Here is a 24,200-nt window from a genome sequence, read left to right on the forward strand (position 1 = left end):
ACTGTCGAACTAGTAGCCAGAGACTTTTGGTGGCCCAAGATGCGGGGGGAAGTAGCGGATTACGTCTCGAGATGTGACACCTGCCAAAGGGCCAAGTCAGTTCACAAACCGCCGGCGGGACTGCTGGAACCGCTGCAGACACCGTCTGAACCGTGGGAGAGGGTGGCCCTGGACTTCGTCACGGATCTGCCCAGTTCAAGGGGAAAGACAGCAGTGCTAGTGGTGGTGGACATGTTTACTAAAATGGCACACTTCATTCCGTGTGCGAAGGTAGCCACGGCAGAGCAGACCGCTAAACTGTTCATAGACCACGTGTTCAAAGTCCACGGTCTGCCACGGTCTATTCTCTCCGACCGGGGGCGACAGTTCATCTCGAACTTCTGGCAGAAGCTGATGGGCATTCTGAACGTCAAAGTCAATTTGGCGTCGGCGAGACACCCACAGACCAACGGGCAAGCGGAGAGGGTCAACGCCATCATGCAGCAGTACCTGAGATGCTACGCCAATCAGCAGCCCACGACATGGGTGGACTACCTGCCACTCGCCGAGTTCGCTTACAACAATACGAAGCACGTGTCGACGGGGGTGACGCCGTTCTTCGCCAACAACGGGAGGCATCCCAGAACCTTCCCGAGTTTAGAGAGAGTGGGGGAGGGGGAGCCACAGGCAGCGGAAGCCTTAGCGTCGGAGTTGCAGGAAGTCCACGAACAGCTCAGGAGGCAGTTAGAACTAGCAAAACACGCATACAAAGTGCAGGCCGACAGGCACAGAAGAGTTGGGGAAGACATACAGGTGGGAGACTGGGTCTGGTTAGCAGCGCAAGCAGTGCCGACCAGATCGTTAGCGAAGAAGAAGCTAGGACATAAGCAGCTAGGACCTTACCAAGTCCAGGCACAGGTCAATCCAGTGGCCTTCCGGTTGGCTCTTCTGGAGGGTTCCAGAATGCATCCGGTGTTCCATAGATCGGTGCTCACGCCCTACAAAGCACCTCATAGATTTCAGGAGCCAGACACAGCACCAGACCCGCTCAGAGAGGGGCCCAGGAAGGGGGGGTCGCCAAGGAGGGGGCACATCAACGAGGTCACAGAGATTTTAGACTCGAGATGGGGGGAAGAAGGAGTAGAATATCTCCTAGCCAGAGAGGGTACCCCGGCCAGTGCCAACAGCTGGGTACCGGACTATGCTTTGGAGGAGCCTCTGCTCAAAGAGGAGTTTCATGCCCTATTCCCACACAGGCCCATGCCAGCCGAGTATTTCGACGACTGGCTCTTCACACCCACTCTTTCAGCCAGCACATTCCAGGGGTTCGCCTCGGACGAGGAACAGGCCCCAGTCACGAGCTCCCAGGTGGGTTCGCCACCGGGGTCTGCCTCAGACAGCTCTTATTGGTGGGACGATCGACAAGAGGAGCAGTGGCGCAGGAAGTGGCTGAGGGGTCCTTGGCTGGGACCACCCGAAGAGGGGGAGGGGGGCGAGACGGACATGGACGTGTTGGGGGAAGACGTGGGGTTCGAGCACGGAGACAGAGAGATGGAAGCAGAGGAGAGCGACGTAGACGAGTACATGGGGGACGAACTGTATCCTGCACGCACCCCCGCTACGACGGAGCACCCAGTACCCACACCGGAAGGAGGGGAGGGGGGAAGGGGGGGCTTCGAGGGGGGGATGGATGTCAGGGGTTCAGGAGCAGAGGGACAGGAAAGGGAGGAATTAGAGACCGAGGGAGAGGAATCCGAGGGAGAGGTCAGCGATGATAGCCGTCCGAGGTCTCTAAGTCTCTCCAGCGAATCAGAGGATTCACAGAAAGGGGCTCCCGTGATCAGAGCTAGGGGGTTGCCAGAGGGAACACCTCAGGAAGGAGGGGCCAGAGGGGACTCAGAGAGCAGCAGCTGGAAATCGGGACCAGCTTCCCCACCGGAGAGCAGTAGGGGGGAGGAGCCCCAGGCATCGGCAGCAGGCAGCTTTCCGTCAGCGGAAGGACATGAGTCAGGGTTAGCCACGCCTGCATCAGAGAGCGAGGAAACGGTCAAAAGGAAGGTCAGGGGCAGCGCGCGCGCGCCAAGTTCAAATGTACAAGAGGGTGGCGCAATGAGCAGCCCGGAGAGGGAGCCGGGTCCCAAAGCCCGCCGAAGAGAGGGGGAGGAGTCCGAGGGGTCCGCATCCGAGGCGTCCAGGAAGGAAGGCACCCCGGGGGGTAGTAGGACCCAGAGGCGGAAGGAGAAACGCAGAAGGTGGAGTAAGGCTAGAGTCTTAAACTGGTGTACAGGGGGCGGAGACTCAGACGAGGCTTCGCTGGTCTAGGGTCTAGACGTAGAGACGCACGCTAGGGTTTGAAAATGGGAACTAAACTTCAATAAAGACTTTTGTACAGTTCTGCTGGCTAGCGTTGGTCTTCTGTGAGCTGGGACCTGGAGGCAGTCTCTGACACCACCCTTCATCCGAAGACCACAGAGCAGTTTATAATATAAAAACCCAGAAAGACATACCATAATAACAAACGAAAAGGGTAATCCCTCCACACACAGTATTGTTGTGCTATCAGCTTCAGTCTTTGAAAGGAGACAGAGTTAAGGAGTCGAATGGAGGAGACAGAAATGGAAGTCCAAAGCAAGCAGCCATAATCACCACTGCAATAATAATAATAATAATAATAATAATAATAATAATAATTTATTTATTTATTTATTTATACCCCGTCCATCTGGTTGGGTTTCCCCAGCCACTCTGGGTCGCTTCCAACAGAACACAAAATACAATAACCTATTAAACATTAAAAGCTTCCCTAAACAGGGCTGCCTTCAGATGTCTTCTAAAAGTTTGGTAGTTGTTTTTCTCTTTGACATCTGGTGGGAGGGCGTTCCACAGGGCGGGTGCCACTACCGAGAAGGCCCTCTGCCTGGTTCCCTGTAACTTGGCTTCTCGTAGCGAGGGAACCGCCATAAGGCCCTCAGCGCTGGACCTCAGTGTCCGGGCAGAACGATGGAGGTGGAGACGCTCCTTCAGAAATACTGGACCAAGGCCGTTTAGGGCTTTCAAGGTCAGCACCAACACTTTGAATTGTGCTCGGAAACGTACTGGGAGGCAGTGTAGGTCTTTCAAGACCGGTGTTATATGGTCTCGGCGGCCGCTCCCAGTCACCAGTCTAGCTAGAAGACTGGAGGCACAGCAACCATCCCAACCACTCTGGAAGCAGTAGATGTTGCCAGTCCAGATATGCTGCTGTGCAAGCAAAGGTATTAAAGCAAGGGTAGCCAACATGGTGCCTTCTAGATGTTGAACTACAAATCCCATCATCCCTGACCATTGGCCATGCTGACTGGCACTGATGGGAATTGCAGTCTAACAACACCTGGAGGGCAATGCATTGGTTGTCCTTGGTCTAAGTCAGGGTTTCCCAAACTTGGGTCTCCAGCTGTTTTTGGACTACAGTTCCCATCATCCCTGACCACTTTTCCTGCTAGCTAGGGATGGTGGGAATTGTAGTCCAAAAAACAGCTGAAGACCCAAGTTTGGGAAACCCTGGTCTGAATGAAAGCTGTTGCCTTAAAGTGGGAATGTTGCGTTGCTTTTGATCCCCTCCGTCGACAGTATTAATAATTGTTAGAACTGCAGCCTTTAATCAAATACGTGGGAAACTCTTGCTTTGATTAATGTTAAATTATTTTAAGTTACAGGTAGGTAGCTGTGCTGGTCTGCCGTAGCCGAAACAAAATAAAAAAAATCTTTCCAGCAGCACCTTAGAGACCAACTAAGTTTGTTATTGGTATGAGCTTTCGCGTGCATGCACACTTCTTCAGATACCGTATTTAAAGTATTTTAAATATGTGTACTTATAGAAGTTGCAGAGGGCAAGAAGTCCCAGAATATGCTTTCCTCCTCCTCTCTCACATAGGAAGAAATGCGTCTTCTAAGATGGCACCAGTCCCAGCATAAACATGTCCTACCTAATTTCCTTCAAGATCGAAGTATTACGCGTATACAATTGTATTTGTTTTTAAGTGATGAATTTATTCAGCCATTTAGGTGATTAAAGGACTAAAAATTATTTTATCAGACGACACCTGTAGCAACCATGCTAACACGCTTGGATTTTTAATCTTTATTTTTATTTCTCTAATGTCACTGGTGCCTCCTGGAGTACTTTGTTCTGCAAGCCATAACGCATTTTGGAACTAGCTGCTCTGTATCTCAACTTCTGGCTGAGTTGCTCTGGAGAGAAGGAAAGCAAATATAGCACTGATATTTTGTTTTCTGTTTACTGATGCTTGTGTTTTTATAGCACGCTGCATGTGTGTGTTTCTATTTTCTTCGGCATGCCTCCCTCAAACAGGCACATGACATAACCAGAGGTTTCGCTTTTTTATCATGACTGGATTAAACAGGGAGAGGATGGAACATGAGCTTCTCCCAGAAGATCAAGTTCGCAAGTGTGAGTGGGAACAGACCCAGCTGCAACAGCGATAAAACAGGATCCAGACTCCCATTGTTCCAGCTCAGATCTGAATGGTTTATGCAGCATAAAAATGTTCCCCTGCGTGACGAGAAGCAGTCAACTTTCTCCTGAGCCTGGTGGTCCTGACGGAGAAGAAATCAACAACTACAGCTGCAGACTCCATTCTCCTCCAGAGAAAGACTGCCATGTTCCGAGCAATTCCAAAGGAGACCGCACCTCGGACACGTCTAGTTCTTCTTACCGTTCAGCGCCGGGTTCAGAGGAAGCGGAGAGTTTCAAGGACTGTGTCGAATTCTTTGAAGAAGCTGGAGATTGTCTCGAGGAGTGCACTTGCTGCGACTCAGAACATGAGCAAGGAAGCGTAACAGCAACGCCGGTCCTTCCTGCAGCTCAGACAAGCCCTGCTGATAGGATTTCCAAGGTTACAGCCAGCCAACTCCATGGGACTTTGAATAGTTCCAGCGACGTCTTACGAGATGGCCTGTGCGGCACAAAAGGGAATACTTATGCTGTTACATCTGGAGGATCCCGAGCTCGTTTTCCTTTACGCAGGAGCGAGACACTTGGCGAGTCATTGCCAGTCCAAGAGGCGAGAGCACCGAGCCTGCAGGCAGACCCCAAGGGTACTATAAAAGATCAAACCTGCAGAGACAAACTCTGTTCCAGTGGGCAGGAAAAGCAACAGGTTCAGATGTCAATCAAAGCTAAGAATAGCTCAGACCCAGTGTGCAGTGGTAGAATGGGGCTAGTCACACGGAGGCTGCAGCCAGGAGACAGCGGATCGAAGTATTTGGACCATCCTTCACAATTCAGTTCCGACAAATCCAAGGAAATGTTACCCAGTGCACGCAAGCCGAAGAAAAGCAGCCTTGGCAGTCGAGTGCATGGTCCTGTAAGTAGCAAACCAGCATGCCCCAAATATTTTGTTGAAAATCCATGTGTTTTGAGTGACTCTGATGAGGCTGATAACGAAGTAGAGAAGCTCACTGCTCTGTCCTTCCAGAGTCTCTCATGCCCACAAGGCAGCTACCTAGATATGTATAGTTCCAGTAACAGGACATCCTCCAGCCTGTCCAATTCCTTGCCGGAAGATAGTAATGGAGTGAACAGGTGGCCATTATGCAGTGATCAGAGGAAAACAGTGGTGGTCGGCCACGCTAAAGGAAGCCGGCTACTCCCAACAGCCAGCAAAGCCCCAGATGTAGGACTGCTCAGTGGCGTCTTGGGGAAGGAGCACGCTGAGTGCATCGATGTCGCCCTAGAGAATGCTGATGGCAAAAAGAGCCTCTCTAAAAAGAGAATGGTGCCCAAGCGTCAGATCCAGTTAAGGCGGAAGGAGAAGAAGGAGGCAGGTTTTTGTGCTGCTGGGGACTGCGCTGCCCTCCAGCCATTCACACAACCACGAAAAGAGTCGTGTGTGAAAGTGAGAAATAACAGCGATGAGTTTAGGCTGAATTATAAGCAATTTCTGAAAGCCGCCTCTTTGAACAACGCTTACAGCAAAACGAGGATGGCTTCCAGCCTGGTGAAAAACGTTTTGGCTAAAAAAATGCAGTACGAACACAGGATTAAAATGGAACAAGCATCTGTCCGGGTGAGCTCAACCTCTTCTGTCCCTTCGTCCATAAGCACTGACCTCCCAGGGGACAGTTTAGAAGGCAAGTCAAGTTCTCTGTCTAAGTCGGACTGCAGTTTTTCAACGGAGGATGTGCAGAGCCATTCCACCAGTGAGAGGTCAGAGCCCATCACAGTGAATAAAGACGGCGTGGACGCCTTGAGGCCAACCAAAGGAGTTGTGCTCAACGAGCAACTGCGGGAGAATGTCTGCAAACTGAAAGATACATTTAACGAGCTGAATGAGAGACTGAAGTATCAAGAAGTCGCTCAGCTGAAAAGACTCCCCATTTTGGCAGACGGGGCTGTGAATGTAATAGAATCAAGCAACACCAGGAAGCAGGCCGCTGGGGTAAGGAAAGAATACAGGAGAGCCCGAGCTGTGTTTGAGTCCATGGAGGCTGATACGGAAAGCTTGGCTGCAGTTCCGAAATTTGCAAAGCCACAAAAGCCATGGCCAAATCTGAAGCAGCGAGCCATTCGTCAGAGCAGGCACACACAGGGAAAGGAAGACAAATTCCCCCTGAAACCGAAAAGCCTTGTGGTACCCAAAGATACTCCCAGTAACATCTTCACATCCAAAACCAAAGAAATGAAACTCATCCCTCAGATCAAGAATGAGCATAATGTTCCAAATGCCTCTAGGCACAAATCTTTGGACAGAGTTTCCAATGAGCGGAGGCTGCCTACTTTTCAGAGCATGAAACTTTCATCTGTGGCTTTTCCAGCTTCTGTCAAATCACACAGTGGTGAAAAATCAAATCCCCCCAAAACACCTCACACAGGGGAGACAATTCAAACGGAAAGCAAAGAGAAGGCCAGAATACATCAGCCCAGAGGTGTAAGAAAATTAGTGAAGGACACATATAATCTTGGCTTTAAATCTTCAGACAGCTCCAGTGTAGATCAGGCATCCTATTCTGAAAGCAAAAGTGAGAACAGCTTAATTGTGCTACCAAAGGAGCCCCCAGCTGTTTCACCTCTGTTCATACGCTGCACATCAATATGTCGGAAAGATGATATGCAAACAGCAAGTAATGCACAGGAGAATAAGCAAGACCAAATTGGGGGCATTGATGTGTCAATGCTTTCTCTACATGATCAGAGCACAAGGAGCAAGGAGCCCACTGATAATTCTAATCCCACAGTACAGACACACGAAAATGTACCGGTATGTCATCCAGAAAGCAAATGTTCTGCGGTGGGTGAACCTGCAGTGCACATTACTACAATTCAGTCCAAGAAACTTGTTGAAAATAAAGAATTGTTTGAAAACAAACAAGTGCCTTATGAGCGGAGTGAATTAAATGTCAGGCCTTCTTCTACAACTACCAAGAAAGAATCTCAGCTTAATATTAAAGTCAACAGTTCTCTCTCCAAACAGTCACACAAAACTGAAACTGACTATTTTCCAGCTTCCAGTTGCTCCAGACTGGATGAAAGGACCATGAAAGATTCAGTGCCACAGTCTAAACATAGTTTGTTGAGAGAAACCCAAGATGCTGCTTCATCTGAGTCTCTTAAGATCCCATCTTCTACCTATGTGCGGGAAATCACAAGGAGAGATAATGGCTGTGGAACCACAAGCTATATTAATGACCCTTGCAAAACCCAAGCAGCCGAGTTGCCCTATCAGAAACATTTATCCAGTGAGTTCTTCTCAGTGGCTTCCAATAACCTTCTGAAAGACGAAAATATGTTTCCAGAATCTGGATCATCTCATGGAAGCTATAGGTACCCACAAGCCATCAGGCCTCCAATGACAAGCACCCAAAATATTCACACACAGACTCAAGAAAATAGTAATTTTGCAGATGGTAGATATGACTCTACAGTACAGGAAGACACCAGACCCTTGGACAAGCACAACAGAATACAGTCTGATTGTGTGATTTCAAACAGTCCACTAGCACCAACAGAGTACACTGAAGGAATCAAGGTGATATCAAACTCCTCTTTTACTCCATCAACCTCTTATGGAAAGCTCCACGACCCAGGGTGTGACAACTTCAACAAACATCAGGCAACAAATGAACAGTATTTTTCAGCTACCCAGGCTGACAACACAAATTACTTAACGATTCCTGTGAAAACCCATCAATCTGAAGCAACTGTTAAACACCCAGTGCCTTTGAACACTGACAACAACTCTTTCACCTCCAATGTCTCCTTCCAGCCGAGTGGAGAAGCATCGGGAAATAAAATAAGCCACGAACTTTTCCCACCAAAACAAATGGAGAGGAAGGCACCCTCCGACAACGTGCTATACAGTCACCCGAGCCATGGGCAACTCCCCCTAAGACTTGAAGAGTCTCCTAGCTTCACAAGAAGAAATGAAGGAATTTCGCCATCTGGTAAGAGTGCACCAAGCCCAACGAGGCACTTTCACCCTGCTCCTGCTGCAGCTCCTCCTCCTCCTCCTCCTCTACAGGGGCACAGAAAAATGTTGGTTGATCCAGAGAGTGGGAAATGCTACTATGTGGAACCGCCAAGGCAGCCTCAATTAAAGATGCTTTATGACCCAGAAACAGGGCAGTACATTGAGGTCCTGATACCCCCAGTCCCACTATCGTCACACAGCGGGCTTTACCAGTCTCCTTTCTCACCAGTGGTCATGAATCCAGGAGGTTATGGACCACCTTACATGTCGTACTCTGGGTTTCCTGGGTTCCCCCCTCCCCCTCCAGCGATGCCCCCCGCCAACCTGGATCTTCAAGACCAACAACCCGCTCAAGAAAATGCAAACCTCAACGAAAATTACAGCCATTTTCCAAAGAGCGACGTTCCTCCAGCTACCCAGACTGCCGACGGCAACTACATGGAGAGTTTGTACTATATCCCCACTGGAATGAATTCAAGTCCTAATCCCAATCAAACTTTATTTTCCTCACCTTCAAGTTCTGGTCCTTCTGGAACTGAAAAGGGTTCATCCTTCCTTAGGATGTGAAGTGCAGCGCGACAAGGGCGACTGGGAAAACTGTTTTTGTATTTCAGATAATTCTGTTCTTTTCTTTTTTTAAAAAAAAAAAAAAGGTCAAACCCAACCTCTTTTCCTGGAATCTGTGAAAAAGGAATGAAAGGGAGAGGGAAAGCTTGGTTTCCTTTAGTTCAGTATATTCTGCTGTTTGGGCTCTGAAGGACCCAAAAGAGATAATGGGGCACCAAAAGTTTACAGTGCACCTCACTGGCTTAGTAAATTTGATTTTAATGTAAACATCCCTGGCAGTAAAGGGCCATATTCTGGTGCTAATTGAAGCCAATGGGAGTTAGGTGTTGACTTCAACGGGACCAGGATTCAGCCTGTCAGGTTGTCCTCCTTTGCAACTATCAAGTTTGTTCCTTAAGGCGTGCTATAAGGTATATGATTGTAATGCTAAGTCTATTTCCTGAGGAGTCCAGTTAGCCACAGCTCTTGACTCTTCTGTAGAAATTAAATGTTCATCCAAACTTTTTGAGACTTGATACTTTTGTATATTTATGCACGAATCATCAGCATGTTCAGGCTTGCTTAAATTTTCATGGTACCTCACTTCACTTTTGCCATCAGAGCCCAGCCGACACGAGCATGTTTCTATCAGCGTAAATGTTTTGAAGATGGGTGGGTAGAGATATGTGTAGGCAGACTGGGAACAGCAGACATGGCTTCTCCTCAGAGCTTCACATTTTGCTAGAGCTGTGCGCTGAAGAGGCTGGCTGCATCGTTGGCTTGGTAAGTGTCAAAACAAAACATATTTGCTAGCCGTAAAGTGGGCCAGATGGAAATGGAAGACAGCATTTTTTAATATTTGTCTCAAAGAGGGCATTTCAGCAGGTGCCGATTGTCATGCAAGCTACACCTTCTGAAATTCCCTCTTCTGCACAACAATTAAAAATGGCCTCTTTGGGGCCACATCCATTTAAAGCACCATTGTACCTCTTTAGCTTCTCCCAAAGAATCCTGGGTTTCTTATGGGTGCAGGCAAATGTCTCTTTGTGAGGGGTCCCCTAGCAACTCCAGGCACCCTTAAACAACAGTTTCTGTAGTTCTTTGGTGGAAGCAAAGTGCTTTAAATGCATGCGGAGATGCGACGTTCGTATCTGACCACCCTTGTCACCCTCAGTACTCAGAAGGCAAGCTAGGCCCTTCCCTGCAATATATGAGAGTGCTTAATGGAACAGAAGAAGGGAGCGGGAGCACACAGAGTGTTTCACAGTCAACCATGGTTGACAGACTAAAATATATATTTTGTGCACAAGGACGAACCTGCGTACACCCTCTCAAAGGGTCTGGTGAGTGCCTGGATGGGAGATGTATGGAGAATTTATACGTGCATCTTGAGTTACTCCATGGAAGAAAGGTGAAATAAAAGTGTAACCTAGTCTTTAAAAGTAAAAAAGTTCAGCGCATTTAATTCTTAAACCTAATTTCTCAAGCAGTGGTTTAGTGAGTGTGAGTGAGTAAGTCAGTGAATAAGTGTGCAGGCCAGAGCAAAAATCACTGCTGCTTTGCTCCTTCCCTGGTCCTATTGCTATGGCACTACCTAGAGGTAAGCTATGGTTTAGCTTAGCATTATGGGCAAACCTGAGCTTGTTATTTGTCGCTTCCAGAAAAACCATGAATGGTGAGCCAAGAAGAAAACCTTGGTTACAGTTTGTGGTTTTCTAGGAACGAGGCAAACCGTGAGCTCTGGTTTGTGCGTAACCCTAAGCCAAGGGTCTGCAACCCGCGGCTCCGGAGCCGCATGTGGCTCTTTTACACCTTTGCCGCGGCTCCGGGGCAGATACTAACGAGGGGAGGAGGCGCATTGTGCGCCCCGACACTCCCCACTGTGGCGGGCGCTGTACTGGCTGTGACGTCGCATGGGGGCGGTGCGTGCGTTAGTCACGCACCGTCCTGACGTCACCTTCCCGCCCGCCCGCTACATTGTAAGGGGCATGTACGCTGGTCACTGCATTGAAAGGGGGCATGTACGCTGGTCACTGTTTTGAAGGGGAGTGAAGAACACACACACACAAAAAGGTAACTTGTTAATTTAACGTTTATTTCTATGAGGAGTAGTAATTCTGAGGGGTCAAACAAAGAAATAATAAAAAAGTGACAAAAAAGTTATTTTTATAATGACGAGTTTTGCGGCTCCCAGTTTTTTTTTTTCCTTCGGAAACGGGTCCAAGTGGCTCTTTTTGTCTTAAAGGTTGCAGACCCCTGCCCTAAGCCAAACCATGGCTTAGCTTCAGGGAGCACAGCAGCAAGGGGACTGAGGGGGGGTGAGAAGCAGCCGTGATTTTCACTTTATTCACACTAAAGCCATAGTTTGGCTTAGCATTCAATCTGAACTGGACCCTCGTCAAGAAGACTCCGCCGAGGAGCAAACTGTTGATGTCTGTTTGGTATTACTCTGCTAATTTGCACAAAATGAAAAGTATTTCACAAGTTAACAATTGTTCCAGAGACTTCAGAGAAGAGTTTGGGATTACTAATGCTTTTCATTGTCAAGTTACATCCGGGAAAGTGATGGCTTTGAAATGGAGTTAGACAAAGGCTATCAGTGGCTCCCTGATACCACAGTGGCTCAGTGGTTGGCCACTGGGAGAACAGATAGTTGGACGGGATGGACCATTGGCCGGGCTTGCCTTACGTTTCTGTAAAGGGTCCCTAGGGTGAGCTGCATGATTGTGAAGCCGCAAGCCTACAGGCTACTGTTTTCTCTCTCTCTGCAGACTACTGTGGCACAGGAAACAAAGGGGAGGAGAGGGCTGAGGGGGGCTCTCAGTAGCAACAATATCTGGAGCTCTCGGGACAAAGCTACAGCCACAGATAACGGGTAGAAGTAAAATCAAGCCAGGTGCTGCTGTCTGCTCTTGCTGTTATCTCCTGCCCAGACCAAGGAACCAAGCTGCAAAAGTTAGGGTAGGGTCCAATTAGAATCAGGATTTCCCTTGCTTTCCGCACTATGTGGTAGATCCAGTGGGCCTGTTTGTAAAATTACCGTATTTTTCACTCCATAAGATACACTTTTTTCCTCCTAAAAAGTAAGGGGAAATGTCTGTGAGTCTTATGGAGCAAATGTGTGGTCCCTGGAGCCGAATTACCCAGGGGCAAAAAGCAGATCGTGTTTTTTTGTTGTTGTTGTTTTTTAGAAAGAGGGAAGGGGGTGTTGAAACAAAGCCACTGAGCAGCTGATCGGCAAGTGATCGGAGAGAGATAAGGGAGGCTAGCGATAAAGGAGGCTGCCTGGGAGGGGGGAGGTAAAAGCACATGGATCCTCAGGATTTTTGTATTGGGTCACGCCAAATTCACCATCAGATCACATAGCATGTCCATGGCTACAGCCGGCACCAAAAAACACACGCATCCACTGTTTCGTGGGGCCGCAATGGCGCAAAAACATGGTTACAAAGTACGGATCCACATGGCTGCTCATGATTTTTGCATCGGGTCACCCCAAATTCACCATCAGATCACATAGCATGTCTGTGGCCACAGCAAGAACCACAAAAATCAAACATCCACTGTTTCGTTCAGAATATTTTTTTTCTTGTTTTCCTCCTCTAAAAACTAGGTGTGTCTTATGGCCAGGTGCATCTTATGGAGCGAAAAATACGGTAACCTCTCTCCCCTCTTTGCTGCTTAGGGGTTTCCAAGTCCCAACGTTGACAGCGTCCTTGTGCTTTTAAGAGACTTTCACGAGGTCTGGCTTCTCTAATTCTAACACAGCAGCAATGGCAGAAACTCCACAATGAGCAGGGTTTTTCCTGCTCTGCATCTCTTTTATGCAGAGCTCCCTCATCTATGCAGTTGTCACCTTGTGTTCCACCTCTGCTCCTTTTGCTTTTACCTGCAGTATGAAATTCAGTTCTTTGTGTCTTTAGGGTAGGGGTAGGGCCGACATTTGATGCAGTTCACATTTCAAGGCAAATCGACCCAGATCACGCTTTCCAAAACAATATGCAAACGGAAATACAGCCGTCCTTCGAAATTCGCAGCAGTGCAGTGCAGTTCTCCCGCTAAGTAATGTGTAAAGGTAAAGGTAAAGGGACCCCTGACTGTTAGGTCCAGTTGTGGATGACTCTGGGGTTGCGGTGCTCATCTCGCTTTATTGACCGAGGGAGCTGGCGTACAGCTTCCGGGTCATGTGGCCAGCATGACTAAGCCGCTTCTGGCGAACCAGAGCAGTGCATGGAAACACCATTTACCTTCCCGCCGGAGCGGTACCTATTTATCTACTTGCACTTGACATGCTTTCGAACTGCTAGGTTGGCAGGAGCAGGGACCGAGCAACGGGACCTCATCCCGTCGCGGGGATTAGAACCGCCAACTTTCTGATTGGCAAGTCCTAGGCTCTGTGGTTTAACCCACAGCGCCACCCACATCCCCAAGTAATGTGTACAGCAGTGCATATACTGAGGTAACATGTGCGTAAATATGCACATATCTGCCAAAATAAAAAATTGCATTGCATTCAGGAAAATATAAATATTGGGGGGGGGGGGGGAGCACGCTTTGCAAAAATGCGTGTTAGCACTAATATGCTGATGAATTTTCATAGATCCATAGAAGTGTAGGGCTGGAAGGGACCGGGAGCATCACCACAAGGACTTCTGAGATAACAAAACCCCCAAACCAATGTGGGAATTTGGGGGACTGAGCTTAAGAATGGGAAAATGAGAAACTGAGATGTTATGTACGTTGTGGATTCACTTCTATCTGGAGCATGATTGGGTGGTTCCTGCCAACCAATCATACTGCTGCACTGTTCTAGGACCAATCAGACTGCTGCATTCTGAATCCTATTGTTCTAGGACCAATCAGACTGCTGCAGTTTGGATCCTATTCAACTCAGTACATAACATGAGAGAAACCAAAACTTACAGATGCAGCTACCCCAAGTTAAGGGGCGTGAGCAGAGCCAGGCAGAAAGTGGCAACCCGGCTTGTCCGTCCGCATGCTTCCTCCCTCACGCGAAGACGCTCTGCCGATGGCTCAGCTTCTTTCCAGCACGGCTTTATGGCTCTCAAAACTGCAGGGTGGGCAGGAATGTAACAGCTGAAGCTCTTCCCAGCATCAACGGTGACCGCCGTGAGGGGGAAACGGCAGCTGCTATGTTTCTGCCAGTCATGAAGACACGAGAGACCTGCCAAAACAAAAAAAAGGCGAAACCCTAACCCTTGTTGAACTTTGTTGCTTTTTTGCATCGCCTGTCCTTTGTTCCTCTGTGTGATTCCATTATCGCTCATTGCTCCTTTAAGTTCTTGCATAGGAACCAACTCTGAGGGGCTGAGGTACCTTCTCCCCCCCCCCTCATAAAACATCTGAGGGGGGTCCCCAAAGGTGATGGTGTTGTAAACAAAAATTGCCCTTTTCCCTTATGGGGTATCCAAGAGCGCATATAGAGTCCTTACGTAGGTTCCCTATTGGTAGGAGAAAATAACAGAGGCCAACTAGAGAATGTTGAGAAGCAAAGCAGCTAGTAAGCTTGATCTTTATTGATCTGTTGCAACAGGGTGCTCCCCTCACACGCAGGAAAAGAGGAGGAACCCAGAACAATGGCATGCAAGGCCTTATAAAGACTTTTGAAATTGTCACCCTGTAACCTAAGACGTGGGTGGCGCTGTGGGTAAAAGCCTCAGCGCCTAGGACTTGGCGATTGAAAGGTCGCGGTTCGAATCCCCGCGGCAGGGTGCGCTCCTGTTGTTCGGTCCCAGCACCTGCCAAGCTGGCAGTTCGAAAGCACCCCCGGGTGCAAGTAAATAAATAGGGACCGCTTACTAGCGGGAAGGTAAACGGCGTTTCCGTGTGCGGCTCTGGCTCGCCAGAGCAGCGATGTCACGCTGGCCACGTGACCCAGAAGTGTCTCCGGACAGCGCTGGCCCCCGGGCTCTTGAGTGAGATGGCTGCACAACCCTAGAGTCTGTCAAGACTGGCCCGTACGGGCAGGGGTACCTTTACCTTTTTAACCTAAGACCACCCCCCAGATACATCATACCTACATCACAGAAAAGGTGGTCTAAAACAGAAATTTGAATGTTGTTTTTCCTGTTTGCCAGGTTATCTGATTGCCTTTTCTGATAGTCTGTCACCCATTCAAATGCTGATTTCTCAATTCCTGAGATAATGGGAAGGCTCCCTGACTCCCCCTTCCCTCCTTGCAGGGAAAACAATTGATCAGTTTGGGAATCAAAATGGTTTCAGGTCGGTCTTCCTGTGCTGATCTATGTACGTGCTTGGTTGGTACACTAATGAACATTACAATATATCTAAGAACTTAGGGACGCGGGTGGCGCTGTGGGTTAAACCACAGAGCTGAGGACTTGCAGATCAGAAGGTTGGCGGTGCGAATCCCCGCGACGTGGTGAGCTCCGGTTGCTCGGTCCCTGCTCCTGCCAACCTAGCAGTTCAAAAGCACGTCAAAGTGCAAGTAGATAAATAGGTACCTCTCCGGCAGGAAGGTAGACGGCGTTTCCATGCGCTGCTCTGGTTTGCCAGAAGCGGCTTAGTCATGCTGGCCACATGACCCGGAAGCTGTACGCCGGCTCCCTCGGCCAATAAAGCGAGATGAGCGCCGCAACCCCAGGGTCATCCACAACTGGACCTAATGGTCAGGGGTCCTTTTACCTTTACCTTAAGACCTCAAAATTCCTATCACATGCGCATTGCCATTCAAATGACGTATGTGCACTGTGTAATGTGATCGATTATGCAAAGCGGGGCTTACGGGGGGGGACCCCATATTTTATTCAAGTTGGCACCTCTGGGTCCTTATTTTTCCTCCTATTGTCTACTCAGTCTTGTTTTCTCCTTCAGCATCTCTGGCCTCCAGTACAGGAAAGGATAACCTGTGGCCCAGCCCTCCATATATTGTTGGACTACAACTCCCATCATTCCTGTCCCTTGGCCATATTGACTGAGGTTGATGAGAATTTGAGTCCATCTGCTTCTGGTGTCATGGCAAGGAAAATGCAGCCAGTTATGTGGTTTCCCAAATGCAACGGCGCCTGACAGAACTTCCCCTTCTATAAACTATTTCGTTTTTTTCCACAACACCCCTGTGAGGCGGGCTGTTATTTCTCACACCATTATAGGTGTTGTGGGGAGACTGAGGTCGGGTGAGAGAGCTGCCTTTGGCGCCATATTTATTTACTGTATTGGCCCGAATATAAGCAGCACCCGAATATAAGCCGCACCTTTGAAATTCAAGGCGGAAAAAGAAAAAAAGACAATATCCGAATATAAGCCGCTCCTTTAAAATTTCACAGGCACTCACACCCGTTCCATTTTACCGTATGTCTGTTTCAGCAGCAATATCGTAAAAGCCAATTTTTGTAAAGTCGAGAATTTAAGCTGTACTTTAACTATTCATAGTCAGAATTTGGGGTGGGGGGATGTGAGGCTTAGATTCTGGCCAATACAGTATTTAAGACATTTTTAACACCACCCTTCAGTTTTAACAAAAGTCCTAGGGTGCTTTGCTCAGTTATAAAAGCAGTATCAAGGTGTTTGGGTGTGGGGGAAGTGCTTAAATATATAAAAATGTAGCAGAACAGAAAAATCTGATCAGTGGTTTGGAAAACAAATCAGCAAAACCTTCATAGCCGATCAGATTTAAAGCCAGTTTAAGATGGCATGCTGGGGGAATTTGACCCAAAATTCAAATTCAGTTCAAAAATCCAGTGCACTTCTTACTTGGAACAGAAGGGCTGGGCAGGGGGCAGTGTGTTTTTGTGTGTAAGTAAGCAATCCTAGTTGGACTTAATGAAGAAGCATGCCTTAAAAATTGGATGGGGTGTGTTAAGTCTATATTTCTTTACCGGCTTTCCTAGAGCATGGACTGGGTTCCCACCGCTCCACAGCCTGCATGTGAAGTTTTGTCTGAGGAGGTTTATTCAGGGAGTAACACTTCTTAGGTACATGCATGACGATTTAAAATACATGAATCCAGCTCATACTATTGCCAGGTGAAGCCTAATTCTTTGAGCAGACTGGCCAATGTTCAGTTTGGGGGCTTTACTTCCAGGTAAATGCAGGAAAGGTAGAGGAAATTCAGCTCTGCAGTGAGGGAAAGCCTTCGTTACAAAGCAAATCCTATGAATGGCTGCTCAGAAGAGCACACTTATTTTAATGGGACCTACTCTCAGGTAAGGGACGCAGGTGGCGCTGTACGTTAAATCACAGAGCCTAGGACGTGCCGATCAGAAGGTCGGTGGTTCAAATCTCTGTGACGGGGTGAGCTCCCGTTGCTCGGTCCCTGCTCCTGCCAACCTAGAAGTTTGAAAGCACACCAGTGCAAGTAGATAAATAGGTACCCCTCTGGTGGGAAGATAAACAGCATTTCCGTGTGCTGCTCTGGTTCGCCAGAAGTGGCTTAGTCATGCTGGCCACATGACCCAGAAGCTGTACACCGGCTCCCTCAGCCAATAAAGCAAGATGAACACCGCAATCCCAGAGTCGGTCACGACTGGACCTAATGGTCAGGGGTCCCTTTACCTTTTTACTCTCAGGTAACTATGCACAGGACGGCATCTTTAATAGTTCAGTGTGGATTTGGAAGTGTTGACATTTAGTTGGTTTTTTAAAAAGAATTGTAAAATGGAAAGACTTCGCGAACTAAAGTGGGGGCACATTTTGTTTCGGAACTACAGGTATATGTTGCTTCTCTGTGTGAGAAGATATGGAGTTTCTTCAAACTTCATCATCCATCAAAGGGGCAAAAAGAACAGCTACCACCCATATTTAGGTTCTGAGAATGGTGAAACCTCCCCAGAAATCCTGCTGATTTTGATTTCAGGCAAGTTGACATTAGGTTAAGGGTAAAGGGACCCCTGGCCATTAGGTCCAGTCGTGACCGACTCTGGGGTTGCAGCGCTCATCTCGCTTTATTGGCCAAGGGAGCCGGTGTACAGCCAGCATGACTAAGCTGCTTCTGGCGAACCAGAGCAGCGCACGGAAACACCATTTACTTTCCCGCTGGAGCGGTACCTATTTATCTACTTGCACTTTGCCATGCTTTTGAACTGCTAGGTTGGCAGGAGCAGGGACTGAGCAATGGGAGCTCACCCCGTTACGGGGATTCGAACTGCCGACCTTCTGATCGGCAAGTCCTAGGCTCTGTGGTTTAACCCACAGCACCACCCGCGTCCCTTAAGTTGACATTAGGAGGCGGCAAGAGTCACAGAGAGGTAAATTAGAGCTGCAGAGAAGGTGAATTAAAGCGAGGAGAGTAAAAAGAGGAGACAGAAAGGCAATACCAGCAGGTACAAAGGAAGCAGAAGGTGAGAAGAAGAAAGGCTAGAAATGTTTGAGAAGGTAAAGAGAATGTGGAAGAAGACATGAGGAAAGGGGCAATAGGCTGGTGATAGAAAGGATAGCAAAAGAAAATGAGATGAGAGCAAGTACTGTAACAACGGAAAAAAGAACTGAGAATTTTGCAACGAAGCAAAGAGAAGGCAGGAGGCCAGAAATCAAAGAGAGGATGCAATTATTAAACAGGTTAAGACAGGTTTGACCAACAAAATAAATGAAATATGAGTTCACTTGTACTGGGGGGGAAATAGCACGCTAATATTTTAGTGTGTGACAGGTGGTGAGGTGCTAGCACTATGATGCAGAAATTAAATGGGTCCCAAATTAATGAGTCAAGGTCAAAGGTGGGGGGGTTAATCCTCTTTCCTTAGCCCCTCCCCCCATTCTTTCTCTTCCCCAGCGGTCATCTCAAAATTCATCAGCACTAGATTAACACCAGAGGTGGCATTAGAAGTTGAATGTCACTTAATAACAATTACTTGTCCTTAATAACAAGTAAAAATTAGATAATAATCAAAAACAGCCCTCTGAGATGTAAGAGTGCAACTACTGCATATATCAGGCGTGCTAGGCCTTGAGGACTAAGCAAATGGAAATATTAAGTGTTTTTGCAACCCCAGAAGGAGCCAGAGAAGGGAGGGAAACCCAAACCCCCCAAAATGACCAGGCTTGATCTTAAGCAAAGTTAGGTGGCTTGGAGCCAAAGTAGGTACCATTCACACCATTAGCAATTGGTGTGAATGGCTCTTCAACAGGAAATAGTCAGAGAAGGACCCCCCCCCCATGGGAAGGAGGCAGCCTTAACCCTTTGTCCCCTATTGTAGTCCTGATCCATTTGCTTATTGGCACTGGAATAAAAGCTCTCATGTACTCTAATGGATGGTCATGCAACTCAAGTAGTGAAGGTGGCTCAGAGGTGCCACTGGGAGCTATCTTCTGTATCTCGCTGCCCCATACACAATCTCCTATTGATTCAGGATTCATGGATACTAAACCTGCATGGGGAATGGGCAGCAAGCTCCCCCCTCCTGCCCCTCTGCGAACTTTGGTAATATGGCACCCAGAGCACATGCAACATTTAGTGCACCCCCTAAATATTTATTATTTTCACAATAATTCATTTTGGTACAGTTGCTTTTCATGGATAGTCTCGGTAGGTACCATTTAAACATAGATATTATTATTATTATTATTATTATTATTATTATTATTATTATTATTCACCCCCTTGGCTCATCACCCTGTGCAGGGGAATCACCCGCACCCCCCAAAATCTGGTGCTGCCCCAGCCATCTACACAAATTCCTTGGAAAGTCTGTAAAGGACCCCAAGTGCATACAACTTTATGCATGGAACACTCAGTGCACAACACGATGAGGAAACTTGCCTTCCTGTATTGGCGGTTGTGTGTGCAAAACCCCTTTGTTTGTATGCTTGCATGCTGCAGGGAGCAACCTTCCGCAGAGAGTAGGTCAGAGATGTATCTATGGATACTGGAAGGACTGAGAGGGGCTAATGTTATGCTCCAGGAGGCATGGGGAAACCTGCCAAGGCCTGGATATCAGTTGGCTGAAAAAGGCAGAAGAGCAAGCCAGGCTAGGTTTTGTTTCCTTGTTTTTATTTTTCCAGACCAACTGGCAGCCCCGAGGTAGGAGGAACAGTCCGTTCAACTTGCTTTAGAACAAGCAGCAGAATCTCTGGGAACTTGGTGTTCTGGTAGTTATGCACACCCCTTTAAGCTTCGGCATGGAACCTGTTAAGTCAATGGGGTGTTTTAGGGCTCTGGAGGCATTCACAAAGTCCTTTGCATTGTGCTGTCAGCATACACCTGAAAACAGCGTGTGGGTGCGTGGCGGCGGCGGCGGCTTCGCACTGCAGGCTGTGTGTTGGAAGATTGCTTAATGATGATAAATACTTGCAACCTGCTCTTCAGCCCCCAGGAATTCCAGAGCAGCTTATGGTTATTAGAAAACAAAACTGCAGCGGAGGGTGTAAAGGTAAAGGGACCCCTGACCATTAGGTCTAGTCATGGCCGACTCTGGGGTTGCGGCGCTCATCTCGCTTTACTGGCCAAGGGAGCCGGCGTACAGCTTCCGGGTCATGTGGCCAGCATGACTAAGCCGCTTCTGGCAAACCAGAGCAGCGCACGGAAACGTTGTTTACCTTCCCGCTGGAGCAGTACCTATTTATCTACTTGCACTTTGACGTGCTTTCGAACTGCTAAGTTGGCAGGAGCAGGGACTGAGCAATGGGAGCTCACCCCGTCATGGGGATTCGAACCGCCGACCTTCTGATCGGCAAGTCCTAGGCTCCGTGATTTAACCCACAGAGCCACCCGCGTCCCTAGATTGAGGCATACTAATAATCAATTAATTGCTATCCTGTTCTTCTGCTAAAAGTAAGCAGAGCAGTATAAGGCATGATCATAAAACTAGGTAGAATAACCAATAAAAATGCCGATAACAATCCTTTATCCAAGATAGCTGGATGAAGTTTTCTCAATTCTTTCATAGACTAAGACAGTAATAGAAAATATATACAGGATCAAACCAAGAGCTAAGCTTAAGTTAGGCAGAGGGAGCCCATAAATTGGGAGTGGGAGGCGTCATGAGAGCAATTCCAGGGATAATCCGACAAATAGGTCTGGCTGCTGTTATGGTCCAGAGCAGTGCAACATATTTTCCAGGTCCCAACACCTAACTTCACTGTCTCTCTTGCTGTGTCCTGGAAGTTGAGCTTTGACAAGATGCTAATATACATGGATTGCTCTTGAGTATAAGAGGGAGTAAGAAAACCTAGCCCTGATCTTCTAGTTTAACCTTTCTATAATAATTCTTACATTCCCGCCGACATTTCTCCAATAAAAATAGCAACGTCCTATTCCATCATTCATCATCATTTTCCTATATATACCCTCCCATTTCACTAGGTTGCCCCAGCCACTCTGGGCGGATTCCAACATATAAAAAAACATTAAAAGAGAAACATTTAAAAACTTCCCTATACAGGGCTGTCTTCAGATGGTTTGGGGGGGTCAGGTAACTCCATACCCACCAACATTTCTCCGATGAAAATGGGGACATCCTAAGGCAAAGCTATGGGACGCGGGTGGCGCTGTGGGTAAAAGCCTCAGCGCCTAGGGCTTGCCGATCGAAAGGTCGGCGGTTCGAATCCCCGCGGCGGGGTGCGCTCCCGTCGCTCGGTCCCAGCGCCTGCCAACCTAGCAGTTCGAAAGCACCCTCGGGTGCAAGTAGATAAATAGGGACCGCTTACTAGCGGGAAGGTAAACGGCGTTTCCGTGTGCTGCGCTGGCTCGCCAGATGCAGCTTTGTCACGCTAGCCACGTGACCTGGAAGTGTCTCCGGACAGCGCTGGCCCCCGGCCTCTTGAGTGAGATGGGCGCACAACCCCGGAGTCTGTCAAGACTGGCCCGTACGGGCAGGGGTACCTTTACCTTTTTAAGGCAAAGCAGGACATTCTGGGATCAGATTAGAAACCAAGACAGCTTCTGTAAACCCAGGACTGTCCCTGGAAAATAGGGACACTTGGAGGGTCTGTTATTAGCTGTGTATTCTCAGTACAGGTGAGATATGTTTTGAATGTAATTTTTACTTTACTATGGGCTTCCTTCAGCCCCCAGCCACTAGTTTGGCTAAACACTGAATGGAACATGCTCAGTTTCTCAAATGTTAGAGGCTGCATCTCTTTCTTTTCAATGCCTTTTAGCACCACTGTTTACATTTGTTCTGTATCGCTCTCTGTGTGTACACAAATACATATGCATGTATAATTCTGCCAACTAAGAACATGCTTTATGCATCTGATGGACTCTAATCCACAAAAGCTAATACATTGCTGTAAGAAATCTATTAAGCTGCAGTCCTAACCCTACTTACTTGCGAGTAAGCCCCAACTAATTCAATGGGACTTACTTTTCTAAGTAGATATGGTTAGGATTGTGCCGTTGGTCTTTCATGTGCCGCAAGAGTCTTATTTGTACTTTCTCAAGTGTTAACTGAGCCTATTTATTCATATTTTGTTTGCGGTGCAGAAACCATTTTTTAAAAAAATTGTTACAGATATTTTTGGTAGGTTTTGAATGGGGTCATGTACTTTGGGGAAGTGGAGCTGGGATACTGACTGTGAAGAACAAGAAAGTGAATAAAGCATATAATTTTGTAGTACTGTATTTAAATGATAGGCCCTCATAGTTTTTTTGGGATAGCATCTAATGGAATTAGTTCTTCCTTTTAAGTGTGTTACTGCATGGTAGAACAGTAGCAGGTTGTTTTACAATGCTGGGATATAATTAACAAGCTCAGCGTTTTTTGGAGGATTGTCATATCTGTGATATACAAAAAAATATATTGTAGTGACATGCAATGTTTATAAGATTTCTTATGTTTCTACGTTTTTTCTTTGTCCTTGATAAAGGTCATAAGACCCAAAGTAAAGCAAGTATTTTATATAAAAACAGAAAAGTCTATTTTTAAGCTTGAATGGAGACTGTAGTCCGACAATAAAGACTTTATATTGTTTTAGGCTACCAACTCAGCTGTTTTCTATGGACAAAACAAATCATGCCTGGAGCCTATGTGAACTTACGGTTGTGCCAAGCATTCACCACTTTTAATTATTAGGTCAAAATAAATAATTGTAGTTTTTTGTCTATAAGATGCCCCATGTATAAGACGCCTCCTATTTTGGGGGATTCCGATTTAAGAAAACGGGGGCAGATGGCCAAGAGTTGTTGAGTTTTTTTTTGGAGTGGATTACCCACAATTTTTGAGCTTTTTTTGGGTGGGTGGGGATTCTCGAAAATCGCTGTCAATCGACCGTGCTATGCCACAGAGCCAGCCAATCGCAAACAGCCCTTCACACAGCCACCAATCACCTGCCCCATTGCTGCTCAAAATCTTGTGGCTGCAACCAGTCGCCCAACTCCCTTCTGCACTACCCATGTATAAGACGAGGGCAAATTTTAAAGCTAATTTGTAAAGAAAGAAACCCTAGTCTTATACGCGGAAAAGTACGGTATTTTCTACCCAAATACACCAGCAGTACAATCCTATACGTGTCTACTCAGAAGTCTAACGGAGTTCAATTGAGCTTTCTCCCAAGTAAGTAAATATATAGGCGTTGTAGCCACAGTAACCTGAAAGACAAAAATGAGGGGTTGAGAAGGGTCAGTTGCAGGGGAGTGAGAAACGTCCCTATTTTCACCTGAGGATGTTGAAGGGTGTGCTGTCAATTAATGTGACCTGGTTGCTCTTTCACAGATATGAACGAGGGAAAGGGAAAGCAGCGTGTAGAACCCAGGCCTTGTTTGTTTGTTATACACAGTGGAGTTGAGAAGAGCACCTCTTTAAGACCTAAGCACTAATAAACCTAAAAATGAGAGCAGCAGCAAACTTTCCGCTTGTGCCAGAATTAACAAAACTGCACATATCTGGCACAAGCGTTGTGCTTGCTGATGGGTTGGGTTTACAACCTGCATTCCTATGCTGATGTCCATCCTAAGATCAGATGCTCCTGACCTTGATAGATCAGATTCATGGAATAAGCAGCAGGAAGGAGGCCACCCATTTACTATAAATACGTCTTTCAGTTCTGTGCTCGGGATTTTGCACAACTAAAAGCAGCGTCGCACCACACCCTGCCCCAAATGCAGTGAAATCAAGCAGGGCAGAAGAGAGGTTTAATCATTTTGCACCAGGCTGGTCTCCAGCTGAAAATCATGCTAGCCAGTTATTTGCTCCGAAAGATGCTAATACAGTGGTACCTCGGGTTAAGTACTTAATTCGTTCCGGAGGTCCGTACTTAACCTGAAACTGTTCTTAACCTGAAGCACCGCTT

At 47.4% G+C, this 24,200-nt stretch overlaps 1 protein-coding gene across 1 annotated transcript; it reads left to right on the forward strand.

Annotated features, from left to right (window-relative positions):
- Positions 1–4,473: 4,473 nt before the first annotated feature.
- Positions 4,474–9,517, forward strand: PROB1 (proline rich basic protein 1). The gene has a single exon (XM_077926495.1). The coding sequence runs from the start codon at positions 4,524–4,526 to the stop codon at positions 9,012–9,014; it is 4,491 nt and encodes a 1,496-aa protein (XP_077782621.1). The 5' UTR covers positions 4,474–4,523; the 3' UTR covers positions 9,015–9,517.
- The last annotated feature ends 14,683 nt before the right edge of the window (positions 9,518–24,200 follow it).

Source organism: Podarcis muralis, chromosome 3 (genome assembly GCF_964188315.1).
Source record: "Podarcis muralis chromosome 3, rPodMur119.hap1.1, whole genome shotgun sequence".
Taxonomy (NCBI): Eukaryota; Metazoa; Chordata; class Lepidosauria; order Squamata; family Lacertidae; genus Podarcis; species Podarcis muralis.

Excerpts from the sequence above, each read along its gene's own strand:
- PROB1 (XM_077926495.1), top strand. The coding sequence starts at position 4,524 with ATGTTCCCCTGCGTGACGAGAAGCAGTCAACTTTCTCCTGAGCCTGGT.